General features: G+C 54.5%; 1 protein-coding gene across 1 annotated transcript; it reads left to right on the top strand.

Annotated features, from left to right (window-relative positions):
* Nucleotides 1-260: 260 nt before the first annotated feature.
* Nucleotides 261-14,049, top strand: KRT7 (keratin 7). The gene is made up of 9 exons (XM_043447167.1): nt 261-681; nt 2,088-2,299; nt 4,680-4,740; nt 5,939-6,034; nt 7,467-7,631; nt 8,704-8,829; nt 11,694-11,914; nt 13,337-13,371; nt 13,744-14,049. The coding sequence occupies exons 1-9, from the start codon at nt 355-357 to the stop codon at nt 13,899-13,901; spliced, it is 1,401 nt and encodes a 466-aa protein (XP_043303102.1). The 5' UTR covers nt 261-354; the 3' UTR covers nt 13,902-14,049.
* Nucleotides 14,050-15,113: the final 1,064 nt, after the last annotated feature.

Raw genomic sequence — 15,113 nt, forward strand, 5'->3', positions numbered from 1 at the left:
CCCAAGCCCCCTCCAGGAAGCCTTCCCTGACTCGCAGATGGACTGGGCCCGCTGTCTTCCACCGCTTTTTGCACTCGCCTGCATCAAGGGGTCTGGGTGTCTACAGCCCTCCTGCCCAGCCTGGACTGGCCCGGGCTGGGACCGAAAGCCTCGGCCAGGTGGACCGCGCGGAGGGCGGAAGCGCGGTCCCGGGAGGGGCCAGCGGGCAGAGAAAGGTGGCCCGCAGCCAGCCCCGCCCCGACCTGTGTAAGCTGATCCGCTCGCGCCTAGCGGATAAAAGCGGCCCTGTTGCCCGAGGTCAGCGAGTTCAGCCCCTTGTCTCCAGCCGCTCGTTCTGTCCCGACCCAGCTCAGCATGTCGCTCCACTTCGGCTCCCAGGTCTTCAGCTCGCGCTCCGCCGCCTTCCCGGGCCGCGGACCCCAGGTGCGCCTGAGCTCCGTGCGCCCCGGCGGCTTCGGCAGCAGCAGCAGCCTCTATGGCTTGGGCGCCTCTCGGCCTCGAGTGGCCGCGCGCTCGTCCTATGGGGCTCCGGTGGGCACCGGCATCCGCGCGGTCACAGTCAATCAGAGCCTGCTGACCCCGCTGCAGGTGGACATCGACCCCGCCATCCAGCAGGTGCGCCAGGAGGAGCGCGAGCAGATCAAGACCCTCAACAACAAGTTCGCCTCCTTCATCGACAAGGTGAGCTCCCTCACTGCCAGGAGCCGGGCTCCAGGCCCCGCAGCCGCCCCGCCGTGCCACACGTGAGCCGGGCGCTGGGAGGGCTGGTACCGGCTCTCTTTCCTCCGATATCCGGGACTGAACCCTCCCCATGAATCCTGTGGCTGTTTTGCCAACCTCAGCTTCTCTCTTCCGGCAAGCTATCCAAATCAACCTGCTTTTTCCTCCCGGAATGTGTGCCGGGGGCTGTCCTGTGAGCTGGAGTTCTTGGGCCGCTTTTAGCGCCCAGTTTTCGAGCTCCAAACGCCAGGGCCAGGACTGCTTTCCCTGGGTCCCTTTCTCTGAGAGGGGGCTGTGTGGAGTCGGAGATGGGGTAGGTTGAGAACCTCACCCTCCCACCTGTCCTCTCCAGTTTTTCTCTAGCAGTTGCTGGAAATAAAGGGCTGGAGAGAGGGAGGCTCCCAGCCCTGGCTGCCCCACCTACCTGGTCTTCCAATCCTGTTTGGTAGTGGGAAGTGAGGCTCTTCCTGCCCTTGGAGAGAGCCCACTGGGGGCACTGAGTGCCCCCCAGAAGGGCCATTTAGGAGGTGTTTTTCTTGGTTGTTCAGGTCCCCAAAGAGTGGGGGGTGAAGATGGGGGTGCAGACTTGTGGGGGACTGGACCCAGGAACTAAGGGCTAGTCCCCTGGAGCAGGGCCAGGGCCTCCTCCCTGGGTCTGGAGCAGGCTTTTCCTCTCCTGCCTTGTGTCCACTCCGATTCTCTGTTCCCCCATCTCCTCCTCTCCTTCACCCTTCAGACCATACACATCCTTCAGGTTCTGGGGCAGCCTCCACATGAAGCCCCAGGCTCAGGCTTCCTCCCCCTGCTACTTAGCTGCAGCCCCCGGGTCCTGCTGCCTGTGTGGCTGGTCTTGAGGAGGCTGGCTTCCCACCACCGGTCACACTGGTGCTTCTCAGGGCTCCTTTTACACTGGGCTTGATTCTAGCATCCTGTCCTGAGGCCTTGTTGGATGAAGAGGGAAGAGGGGAAGGGAGGATATTGACAGAGGAAGAGATAGTGTCCCAGCCTGAAGGGACGGGGCCCAAGTCAGGCTCAGGATGAAGATAGAAAGGAGGCAGCCCTTCCGAGAGGGAGGTGTAGACCATCACCTGTGGTGTGATGGGGAGCAGAGGAAGGAGGAGACCCTAAAGCATAAGCACTGGGACATGTCAGTGATCTGAGCCCTGGACACACTGGAGACAGAGAGTCCTGGAGGAGAGGTTTGTTCAGGGTGGGCTTCCTGGAGGAGAGGGCCAAGGGCTAGGGGCTCGGCTTGAGGGAAGAGCCAGTGGGAGTGCAGGTTCTGCCAGGTGGCTGCAGACGCTCCCAACTGCACTCTGAGTGGCACAGTCTGCCCTTCATGAGTTTCCGCCTCCTGCTCCTTCTAGGTGCGGTTTCTGGAGCAGCAGAACAAGCTGCTGGAGACCAAGTGGGCGCTGCTGCAGGAGCAGAAGTCTGCCAAGAGCAACCGCCTCCCGGGCATCTTTGAGGCCCACATTGCTGGCCTGCGGAAGCAGCTGGAGGCCCTGCAGCTGGATGGGGGTCGCCTGGAGGTGGAGCTTCGGAACATGCAGGATGTCATGGAAGACTTCAAGAATAAGTATGGTCAAAAAAAAAAAAAAAAGAATAAGTATGGTCCCCCAGTGCAGCCTCTGGGGATTCGTGCCCTGGGCCAATGTGCTCCTCTCAACTCACCCCCTCATAATCCTTCTGGGGTCAGAGGTCATGGGGTGGTGCTGCTCAGTACAGTAACTCCCTCAAGGGAAAAAAGGTCTTTATTCACAGGTTCCCTGCCTCTCCAGCCCTTTCTTCTCTCTGTCTCTGGGGGCCATTTCCATGTCATTCTGGTCCTTTCTCCCGACATTCCCAAAGAACTCTCTCAACCCTTTCCTGATCCATATTGTTTCCTTCGGGAGCCTGACCAGGGCAAGAAGTGTCCTATGACAGATGTGCATCAGAACTTGTATGACCCTCAGATTATTCTAGAATAACTCCATTTTGTTCCTGTGAGGATTAGAGTCCAGCAGGTTTCAGGGACTTGATGGAGATTGCAGAGTAGATCACTGGGAGTGCTGGGTCTTGTTTTGGGGCCCCTGACTCCCAAGAGGAGACATACATGGAGACAACTTGGGAAGGAAAGAAGCAGAGAGGATGACCACCGTGAGCGATGGCAGAGGTTGCAGAGGCTGTGGTTGGGGTGGGGATGGGGGGTTCTGGCCAGAGCAGGAACCAGAAAGGAGGCTATGAGGAGGGGCAGGGAGGGTGGAGGCTGGTTTTGAGGGCAGGTGTTTGAGGTGCCCGCTATTCTCACTGAATAGAAACCAAAGCCAGAGGCTGAGTGGGCATCCCTGCCCTGTGGGCACAGGGGTAGGGGTTGGGTAATGAGTGAGTTCTGTGCTCTGCCCGGGGGTGTATGACTAAGCTGAGCAGGGCCACTTCCTCTGACTGGAGGTAGAGCAAACAAAGGCCTCTGAAGGGAGTGTCCCTTCCCCCCTCCCCTAACTTCCCCAGGGCAACAGTCAACAAGATTAATCCCACACCAGGTGGAACCAGACAGGTGCAGGGCAGGGAAGGCCTGGGACAGCCTGTGAGCCCCTGCCGTCAGGGGTGCATGTGTGCACACATGCTCCCCCCAGCCAAAGCCCCAGAGCACTCTCCTGGGGAGCCAGGCTGAGCTCCAGGCCAGGCCGAAGGAGGAGCTGGAAGGGGATGTGGCGAGGGGTCCTGATGCAGCTGCCCAGGGAGCCCTCATTCGTGTGCACTCTGGGCCCAGCAGCATGGCAGGAATAGACAGACAGTCTTGTAGATATTTTTCTAACTATTCTAGAGGCTGGGGTAGGGGGAGTGGACTTTGGGGGTCTGGACTCCTGGAGGGCCTCTGCCTGCCCGAGCATCCTGCTCCCCACTGAAGCTGCCCCACATCGCCCCTGTTGTTCTCCAGAAGCTTGTGTGCACTGTTGAGTTTCAGTTTCCGAGACCTGTTTTGAATCCTCAAGTAAACACTGGGTCAGGCCAACCTGCCTTCTTGCTCTGTGCTTTGCTGGTGTCCTCCTATGGGCAGGGGACTGGCTCCTTGAGAGAAAGAAGGATGGGAGGGGGGCTGTGAGAGTAAGGATGGGGGCTCACCACCTACTTGGGACCTGGTTCTTCTTCCTGAGTCCACAGGTTTCCTCCTTTCCAGGCGCCTTCTTTACCCTCAGCCAATGGGATTAAGCAGGTTAAGCTCAAGGGTCGGATGACCAGGCTTTAAGTCTGGGCTTTGCACTTAGCAGCTTGATGACTAGATGGAGTACTTTGCCTCTCAGTGCCTCTGTTCCTTTTCCTGTGAGTCACAGCACCATTGTTACAGGATTGTTGTGGACATTAAATTAGCGAATGCATAGGAAGCACATAACGGGGCGGGGCCATATGAAGCGGTCCATAAGCATGGCTGTTCTCTGCCTTCTCACTCCCAGGGTATGCAGCCTCTGTGCTTTAATTCACATATGTGCCCTGCTCCCCCACCCCCTGCCAAGACTCAAAGTCCTAGGAATAGCCAAATGGACGAGTCAGGGACACGTTGTTTCATAAGTGAAAGTGAAAGTCGCTCAGTCGTGTCCAACTCTTTGCCACCCTATGGACTATATAGTCCATGGTATTCTCTAGGCCAGAACACTGGGGTGAGTAGCTGTTCCCTTCTCCAGGGGATCTTCCCAACCCAGGGATTGAACCCAGGTCTCCCACATTGCAGGTGGATTCTTCACCAGCTGAGCCACCAGGGAAGCCCAAGAATACGGGAGTGGGTAGTCTGTCCCTTCTCCAGTGGTTCTTCCTGATCCAGGAATCGAACCAGGGTCTCCTGCATTGCTGAGATTCTTTACCAGCTGAGCTACCGTGTCATTAAGGAGGGAGTGAAGGTGATGCAGGGCAGACCTTCACACAGGATATGAGGGGATGGAGGCAGAGCTGCACCAACACCATGCTCCCCTTCTTTGCTGCAGGTATGAAGATGAAATTAACCGTCGAACGGCTGCTGAGAATGAGTTCGTGGTGTTGAAGAAGGTGAGGGGGGCAGACACAGAGGGTAGGGGATGCTATAGAAACAGAGGGGCGGGGGGACCACATGCCTCTCACCAAAGCAACCAATAGGAACCTGTGGTCAGAGTCTGACTGGGTGTATAAAAGGGAAATGATGGGCTTGGAGAAGGAGAGATCTGAAAGCCAGGCCCTTTATAAGGCTACAACATTGTGTGCATGTATGTGTGTGTGTGTGTGTGTGTGTGTGTGTGTATGGTTGGTGTGTTTGTGTGTGTGTATCTGGCAAGTCAGTAGACTTGTTTCTGGGCTTGGAAAGATTAGAATTAAGACTACAAGTTGGAGGTTAGAGAGGGCAATTTCAACCCCATAATAAGTAAGTGTTCTATCAGTTAGAACATTCAGTTACAAATGAGGGTCGCACATGGCAGGCCTGAAACACTGAATGAACGGATGGGCTGCCTTGAGGCAGAGTGAGCCTTCCCATACCTGGAGGTGTGCAAGTTGAGTTTGGAAGGCCTTAGGAATAAGGGCTTGACTTAAGACTGTGATTTAAAGTACACTTACTCACTGTTCCAGGCCCATCCACAGAAATGTAACCTGCCCTGGAGTGCTGGGCCCTTGGAGATTCAGGGATGAGTGGAATTGAGCGCTCCCCACAGGAGCTAACCCACAGCAGAGGATGGGGCCCAGACATCATTTGGACTTGTGGTGTTGTCTATGGCCTGCCTGCTTCAATTCACCCAAACTTCCAGTTACACATTTGGGCTGGAGATTTCTCATCTCTGGGTGTGGTGTCCTGAAGTCTGCATGATTTCATGCTCTCCTATTTGACTACTGAAAAGCTGAGGCTCCTGGAGTTGTGGTGATTTGTTCAAGGTGACATAGTCACTAGGGGGCAGAGCCAGGGTTGTGTCTAAACCATTGAAGCCTTTAGAACTGGTAAAGAGCTAGATTTGGGGCTTCAGAATGCTCTGGGCTGTCAGTGCTGAGAAGGCACTCCAGTCCTGGGGATGAGTGGAGATAACGTCCATCTCAAAGCCTGGGTGGGTCCAGTGGAGGGAACTTCCCACTGTGGATGTGTCAGGCAGCATGGAGCTGCTGTATGTTTCTTGGTAGGGCAGTGGGGTTTGGTCCTGGGGTTGGACAGTACTGGCTGCCAAATGTTTCACGTATGATAACATGCTATCATCCATCTACCCCTTCTTGCCACCACCCCTCCCAGGATGTGGATATTGCCTACATGAACAAGGTGGAGTTGGAGGCCAAGGTGGATGCCCTGAATGATGAGATCAACTTCCTCAGGACCCTCTATGAGCAGGTGAAGACCTCAGGGGTGGGAAATATGCCACATCCTACATGTCCTAGCCAAGGGGCCATCTGGTCCACCCCCTGCCTCTGGGTCAGTCTGGGTGTGTGTTGGGTGCATGTAGGGGAGATGACCCTGCTCTTTATTTTTTCTAGATTCAGGAATCTGTGGTGGTCGAGGAGCTCAGGAGGAGCTGAGGCAGTGTAGCAGGAGGGGGTAAGGGTGGGGGGTGGGGGTGTGTCAGTCAAAATTAGCCTTCTTAGAGACATGGGATGACCGTTTGTCAGGAAGGGGGATTGGGAGGGGCTGGAAGAAACCAGGAGGATGTTGAGGGATCTGGGCTGTGACAGGGTTCATGGGTGGGCTGGTGGGCTGGCAAGGGGAGCCAGGTCAAGAGAGACTGAGGGTTTACACCTACCACCCAGCCTCTCTCTCTGCCTGCCCCTCCCATCTCCTTTCCTGCTCTGCCTTGCCCTGCCCTGAGCTTCCAGAGCCTTTCCCTGAAGGGGATTAAAAACCTCTTCATCCCATCAGTGTGAGGCTCTGGCCTTAGGCAGAAGATAGTATAGCTGATCATCTGGCTGGTCTGGGACATAGTTACACAAGAGGCAAATTACAGACTGGTTCTCACTTCTCTTCAGTCTCGTTTTTACCTGAACATTCAGCCTCCATTTGCATCTCTGAGAGAATTTCCACATGTGTTAATTTCAGGGGCTGGATCCTTGAAGCTTATTTTGGGCCCTCCTAGTCTCATTGTGGGCCTTTATATGTCTATCACATGTTATATATATGTGTGTGTGTATGTATATTTTCCTCTTGTTATGAAGTACATACTCATTGCAAAAAATCTAGAAAATTAGGTAAAGCATAAAATTGAAAACAACCTTCCTATACCTGCTCTTATCATCTTGATGGCTACCTTTTCAGGCTCTTTCTGTATATATATATATACATAAAGATACAGAAATATACATATTTAATAAAATAGAATCATACCTTTCTTACATAACTGTATATCATGGATGTAGTTTCCTGTCCATAAATATGGCTGTATCATCAGTGTTAAAGGCTGCCGAGTGTTCCATCCAAAATAGGGTGGAATATGACTTTTTTTTACGCACCCCCTAGTGATCCTCTTCATAATAGAGGCCAACACGCGCAGCAAATCATAGCCAGGAGCCACCGCCGTTCACCACACTCTGTCTCTGGTTTTTCCTCTGTGATCCCACCAGACTCTGATTTGACAGGTTGCTGATGGGCTCTTCCGGGAGCCGGGGCTGGCACAGCCCTTTAGTCGGTGCTGGGTCTGTTGTGCCCTCTGGCTGCCTGGTGACTCGCTCCCACTCTGGCCTCCTCCCTCTTTATCTTTCCCTAGTGCAGGGGATCCCAGGCTTGGGGACAGGAATGTGTCACCCAAGCCCTGATGCTCTGTCTGTCCCTACAGGAGCTGAAAGAGCTGCAGTCTGAGGTCTCAGACATGTCCGTGGTCCTGTCCATGGACAACAACCGCTCCCTGGACTTGGACAGCATCATTGCTGAAGTCAAGGCCCAGTACGAGGAGATCGCCAACCGCAGCCGGGCTGAGGCCGAGACCTGGTACCAGACCAAGGTGTGTAGTCATTGGAGCCATATTTTCTCTTTCTGGCAGGGTCCTGGGTGGTGGCTTCCCTTACTCCTCATCCTGTCTCGAGCCTCTGGGGCCTGTGTCTCACTGTGCTGACAGGCACCAGGGATTAAGTCTGTGGGGGTCTCCAGTGTCCTGGGAAGAAGAGAAAGGGAAGGCCAGGCCCCTGCCCAGGAAGGGATTCCAGCCTGATGTAGGGGGCAGGGCAGAGGAAATGGACTTGGAGTAATAATTATCATAGCTGAAATTTGGCGAGTAAGCATAGTGCTAGGCAACATTTCAAATGTTTTACCTGTATTGACTCATATAACCCACAGAACATCCCGTTAGGTAGGCAATATTATCCCCTTTCACGGGTGGGGAAACTGAGGCATGGAGAGGCTAAGTGATTTTTCTAGCTCCACACAGGTAGTGAGTGGAAGAGCAGAGACCAGATTCTGGATCCAAGGGCTCCAGATTAGGTTTAATCATTATATGCACAGGGTGAGGGCAGGTGCTGAGGGGATGGACAGGGCTGGTGGGGTGGGGGGTGCTGGGGTAACTGAGGGAGGGAGCCTGAGGGTTTAAAAGGGGCACAGAGTGATGTCTCTGCAGAAATAGGGAGTCATCCATGGTGCATGTGAGAACACAGGTATGTCAATAAGGACAACTCAGGCAGTCCCTTCCACTCTCTGGGACTCATTCTCTTCATCTGTGAGATGGGTGATAGTGATGAAGGGGTTAGCAGGTAAGGATCTCAGACTTCCTGTGGTTCTCCAGCATTAGGCCATGATGGAAACGGGAAGAGCACTGGGATCAGTGGGGATGGGTCCGGGGAGCCATCCTTGTCTTCCCTGTCCTGGCTGGGAGGACGCTGAACCCCTGCCCCACCCCACTGTCCAGGAGTCTGGCCTCTGGTATCGGGCAAAGCTTGCTGGGAGTCAGACTGTCCCTCCCTGGCAAGATAAGCTGGGAGGGCTTGTCACTCAGAACCTGGGGCCTTCTTTGGGTGGGGAGAAGATGAGCCCCCTGTAATCATAGCCCACCCCTGCCATACCCTTCTGTGTGGCCCCTCCAGTTTGAGACCCTCCAGGCCCAGGCTGGGAAGCACGGGGACGACCTCCGGAATACCCGGAATGAGATTGCGGACATGAACCGGGCTGTCCAGAGGCTGCAGGCTGAGATCGACAGCATCAAGAACCAGGTGGGCACCAGTGCTTGTCCTTGGGGCAGGTGAAGGGCAGCCAGCTGGGACCATGCTCAGAATGAGAAGCAGGAGGCAGGGGCATCAATCCTGCCCCTGCTGTCCTGGGGACGAGGCTGGGGCAGCTCTAGTCTCTCAGACCCACCTGTGAGCTCTCCAGGATGAAATGTTCTTGGCCAGGTGCTGGCTTGGCTGAAGGGGGAACAGGAGTCCTAGCCGGGCATAGAGCTTGTGGAGGGAGCCTCAGGCTGCTGGCCAGAAGAGAACGACCATTCATTATCGCATTGGTCCTAAGCCCTGTTCTTGCACCTAGCTCTGGGTGCAATGTATTCCTGGGAATGGGGGCCACGGGGTCTGGGGCCAACTCACTGTAAATCCCAAGGCCCCGCCATATCCACTGACCTCACTCCCCACTGCTCCCTCTCTGGCCATGCCCTTGCCACTTCCTGGAGATGATGTTTGCCAAGCATCTTCATGCTTCAGGGCCTTTGCACTTGGTGTTCCCTCCACCTGGAATGTGGTTCTCCCAGCTCTGCACATCATGCCCCTTTCTCATCGTCTTTTGTTGAGGATGAAAGACCTTTTCTCAGAGATGGCTTCCTCAGCCACCTAGCCACTCTCTCAGCAGTCTGTGGGAAGATCCCTGAAATACTTAACACTCTCTGAAATGTTCTGTCTTATACTGGAGTGGGTAGCCATTCTCTGCTTCAGCAGATCTTCCTGACCCAGGAATCAAACCCGGGTCTCCCGCATTGCAGGCAGATTATTTTCTGTCTGCACCACCAGGGAAGTCCAATGACTTACTAGGTAAGTCTTATTAATTAAGTGTAAGTAAATATTGTCCCCCACCTCCACTGGGATATTAAAAGTGCCATAAGAGCCGGGCCTCCCCTTCCATCTGGTTCACTGCTCCTCCCTTCCCAGCACTTGACACATAGTAGGGCACAGGTCTCAGATGATAGACTGATGGGAGGAGATCCTGTGAAGCTGGGGTGGGGGCCACTGGTGAGAAAGGGTCCCCTAAGATCTGACAAAGGCATGGAAGTGGGGGAGGCAGCTAAGCCTCAGCAGGCATCTGCAGTGGGAAGGGAAAGAAGCTGATGGATGACAGCCGGGGGATAGGATGTGAGGGCGATCTACCCAAAAATGTCCTCCCCTTAGAGCCCTGCAGGCCTGTTTACATGTGGGCTAGAATGGAGGCTTCCTCCTGGCACAGATTTGGAGCCATGAGTCACTGGTGCAGTGAGCCAGCATCCAGGCCAGGAGGGGAGGCACAGAGCCATGAATGGCAGTTTCCCGAACCCCACAGCTTCTCCCACATCCGGTTCTCCTCTCACAGAGCAGGGCAGGCTCAGGCCCTGAAGCTGTGGCTCAGAGGCAGTGGCATGACCCTGCCAAGGGGGCACCAATGTGACAGGGGAGGATGCTGACCGGTGGATGGGGGCAAGGGCATCTGCCAGCCTCCAAGGCAGGATTGGGAGGATCTGGCAGAGAGGCAGAGTGCATGCCCTGAGGGGAGAGGATCTGAGGGCAGAAGGTGGTTGTGAGAAGGAATGAGGAGGAGCCCTGAGAGGGGCTGGGATGGTGGCCCTTGGAAATGAATAAGGGGCGGCTCAGGCTTCTCAGGTGGTGCAACAATAAAGAATCCACCTGTCAATGTAGGAGACGAAGGTTCCACTCCTGGGTTGGGAAGATCCCCTGAAGGAAATGGCAACTCACTTCAGTAGTCTTGCCTGGAGAATCCCATGGACAGAGGAGCCTGGCAGGCTACAGTCCATGGGGTCACAAAGAGTCAGACATGGCTGAGTATACACACACATACACACACACACACACACCACTATATAGCCTCCTCTAGTAGGGGATGGGCCACAAGAGAGGGAACACTAAGGCCAGGCAGGAAGTGACAGCTGTTGCTCAGGTCCCTCTGAATCACACCACCCCTACCCGCACCTGGGGGGCTGTTGGCTTGGAATCTAGGGGTTCCAAGAAGCATTTCTGTGCTCCAAGTCTCCCTGTTCTGGGCCTGTTGCAAAATGGCTCCTGTTTTCAAGGAACCTGAAAGGTGCCTGGTCAGCTTCCTGAAATTTGAGTACTACACTAGCATCCCATGGCCTTGGAGCTCCTCCAGCTAGGGGTTGGGTATGTGAGCATTTATAAATCATAATCACATTTACTCATAATAGCATTTATTAAATGCTTGCTGAATACCAGACACTGTGCCAAGGACTTGTGTATTATTTCATTACTTGAGCTATTCCCATCTATATTTATATGCCATGATTACTGTTATTTTAGAAAAGAGGAGACTTTTGGCTCAGAAGGGTTGATTCATGCAAGATCACATGACTTGTAAGTGGCAGAGCCAGAACTGAAAGCTAGGCATTGGGTATCAAAGCCCATGTTTTTAAAATTAATTAATTACTGGCTGCGCTGGGTCTTAGTTGCTGCATGCAAGCTTTCTCTAGTTGCGACAAGCAAGGGCTACTCTCTAGTGGTGATGTGCAGGCTTCTCATTGCTGTGGCTTCTCTTGTGGCAGAGCACAGGCTCTAGGGTGCACGGGTTCAGCAGATGTGGTACACTGGCTTAGTTGCCCCTTGGTGTGTGGGGTCTTCCCAGACCAGGGAGGGAGCCTGTGTCCTCTGCACTGGCAGGTGGATTCTTAACCACTGGACCACCAGGGAAGTCCCTCAAAGCCCATGTTTTAAACCCTTGGGAGTCCCTGGTGCTTGGGGGAGGAGACTGGTACCAGTGAAGTCACAGTAAGCAAGTTGCCCAGGTGTTCACTGCAGGATGGGGAGGCAGGAAGGCAGTGACTGATGAGGCCTGCGACCCCAGTTCAGAGCTCCGCTCCTCCCCACAGCGCGCCAAGTTGGAAGCTGCCATTGCCGATGCTGAACAGCGTGGGGAACTGGCTGTCAAGGATGCCCGCGCCAAGCAGGAGGCTCTGGAGGCTGCCCTGCAGAAGGCCAAGCAGGACATGACCCGGCAGCTCCGGGAGTACCAGGAGCTCATGAATATCAAGCTGGCCCTGGACATCGAGATTGCCACCTACCGCAAGCTGCTGGAGGGCGAGGAGAGCCGGTGAGGACACACAGGCTGGCTCAGTGGGGCTTGCAGCTTGACACCCATCCACCTGCAAGCATTTCCCTTATCCCTCCTTCTGCAGGGCGGTGAGGATGGGAAGTGCAGGGAGGGTACAGATAATGCTTGCTTCTTTGCCCTTGATGAGATGGCTTTCTGGAGGGAAAGACCTTGTGGTATAAGCTCAGTGGGAAAGTTGAAGTAATAACAGCATTTTTGTGTGTTGACAAGGTCATCTTATCTGATTCTCAGAACACATCAGGTAAGTAAGACAGGTATTATCGACTTCTGAGTGTACAGAGGGGAAACTGGTTAGTTTTATTAACTGAGGGGACAGAACCAGTATGCAACTGAGCTCTGCTGATTCCTGGTCCAACCATCTTCCTTGGCAACGGTCTGCTTCTCACTACATAACTGAGGGCTAAGTCATGTGGTGTTGACTGAGCATGGTGAGGAGGTAAATTTCCCTTGTCCCCAGAGAGATCTGCATGCTTACCTGCAGCCTGCGATGAAGCTGGGCTGGGTTAGTCTTACAGGAAATTCTTCACAAAAGACTCAAAACCTATGTCCATAAATTTGGGTCTTGATTCATACCTTGATGGCTTGATTGACTCATTTTGTCAACAGATAAGGGGCCTGGAAGCTTCCTAGTGTCTACCTCTCTTGCCCTTGCTCTTTGCTCTATCCCCTTCCAGGACTTGGGGCTGCTGAGGTCAGCTGGGCTTCCTTCACTTGCTCCACTAAATTGAGGCCTTCCCTCCTCCCTGCAGCGTAAATGCATCCTCACGGCTAAGGGCTTGGTGACAATGGGGCTATGAGTCACAGAACAAACGTACCTATCTGTCTCAGATAGATTTTTAATTTCCAGTACAAGACCTGTTTCAGCTCCCCAGGCTGCTTAAAGCCACTGCTGCCTCCTCCTTCCCTCGCAGTTCCCACTGTAGCTGAATTCACTCAGTTAACACTTACACTTCATTAACCATTTCAACCCATATAAAGTAATTAGCATGTGCCAGACCTCATGCTGGTGACTGGAGATGCAGGAATCAATAAGCCACAGCCTTCTTTGAGGATTTTATGATCTGGTTAAGGGAGGCAGCCATCTACATAAACAATAAGAGCAGCTACCATTTACAGAATCCTGTGTGCCGAGGGCTTTAGGTTAAGTTATGAGTTTAACCCTCACAAACAACCCTGTGAGGTTGGGACAGGCTAAGACCACATTTACAAGTGAGGAAATGGAGGCTCTGAGACATTCCCAAGATTGTGTAGCCAGAAGTGAAAAGGCTGCAGGAAGGCTGGATGTGTGGGGACACAGGAATGAACATGAGTCCTGCTTGCAGCCTGGATGGAGGGGTGCAGGAGTGCCTCCTCCAGTGCTGAGGAGACAGCAGCCCTCACAGGTCTCTCCTCTGCCCCCAGGTTGACCGGAGATGGAGTGGGAGCCGTGAACATCTGTAAGTCCTTGGCTGCGGCCCATCACCTGTGCTGTCCAGACTAGGCTGGGTCTATTAGATGGCACATTGGCCTGAAGACCTGGCCTCATGGAGGCCTGGAGCCTCCTTCCCTTAAACAGCTTTCAGCAGGTGCCTGGAGATTCCATCCAGACAGGCTCAACACCCCAGCAAAGCCATGCATGAGGGCAGGGTGGGGCAGGGACAATGTGGAGCAGCCCTCACCTCTGTCTGAGGCTACTTCTGGGTTGGCCCCTGGCTGTTGGTGGGGGAAGGGTGGTGGGTGGAGGGAGGGAAACAGGCAGCTATGGCAGGAGGCTAGGGGCTCAAGTAGTGGGCCTCACACTGATGGAGACCTCTTCTCTTCTCCCTCAGCTGTGGTCAGTTCCACGGGTGGTTCTGGTAGCCGGCTGACCTTTGGGGGAACCATGGGCAACAACGCCCTGAGATTCTCCAGCGGTGGAGGGCCTGGGACCCTCAAGGCCCACTCCATGAGGACCACATCCGCCACCAGCAGGAGCACCCGCAATTGAGCCCTGGGTGTGGGGAGATACATACCCCCTCCTCCCATAGTCACAAGGGGACCCCCAACCCTGGTCCCACCCCTCATCCCAAGAACTGCAAGACAGTTTGAAAAAAAAGAATAGCTTCCAATAAAGCAGCTGCTTTCTGAGGCCTGGATGAACCCCTGCCTGGCACCTGGTATCCTGGCTTCATTAGGCCCCAAGGGGAAGGTGTGGCGAGAGAGGGGCTCTAGAGAGCACTGGGAGCACACACTGGTGACATATAGGGGCGCTGCGCAAAGCAAACTGGCTCTTACCCAGAGTGAGGCCGTGGCCCCTCTCAAGGCTGGGGCTGATTCCAGCTCCTCTCCTGAACAAGCCAGAAAGCCCTGGAAGTTCTGGTTCTGCCAGGAAGTGGGTACTGGACTCCTCTCCTGCTGAGGGGGTGGGAGGGCTGTTTGCACACCCCCTCCCCCTGCCAATGCCCTGTGCTGTCAGAGAACATTCCTTAGTGGTGAGAAGACCACAAACATTTAGCTGCCCCGGGCCTGGGTTTCGGGTGGACCAGCCAACTGGCAATTCAGCCCTTCCTGGTGCTAAGTCGGCCGGGCTCTGGGCTCTGGATGGTGTGTGTCTGAGGTCCTGGAGGGGTTCTGGGATTCTGTGGAAGTGACGGCAGTGGGAGGAGGACTGTGTGCATTTGGGAGGACTTTAGAGTGAGGGGGTCCCAGAGTCTGGATCCCTGGTAGGTGGCTGTCTCACCCCCCTCACCCAGAGACGGGCTGTGGATCTGGATCCCTGATGGGGTGGGGGTTGGGGAGGACACTGGTATGTTAAGGCTCTGCTTGATGGGACGTCTGTACATGTCGGGTTCTCTGACGTGTGTGTGTCTGTGAGTGTGGGGGTGTTTGGGGGTCTGTGCTTGGGGGCATCCACCTCTGATGAACAGCAGCTCATATCTTGGGTACTGGAGAGGAGGTAGGAGGTCTCTGACTGGGATTCCCTGGAGGTGATGTGGTGGTGGGTGTGGGGACAGGGTTGGAGGGGACTATCTAGGGAGTGTTGGTTTGTGGGAAGAGGTGAAGGCTGTGTATGTGATCCTATGGTCAGGAATTTTCATATACTGAGGCGGGAGTGGAGTGAGGGAAGAGAGGAAGTGGGCCACTGGTCTTTCAGCGGCCACATGTGATGAGACCCTTCTCCTGCTGGCTACCACTCGTCCCTGCAGCCCCTCTCACTTCC

Source organism: Cervus canadensis, chromosome 25 (assembly GCF_019320065.1).
Source record: "Cervus canadensis isolate Bull #8, Minnesota chromosome 25, ASM1932006v1, whole genome shotgun sequence".
Lineage (NCBI taxonomy): Eukaryota > Metazoa > Chordata > Mammalia > Artiodactyla > Cervidae > Cervus > Cervus canadensis.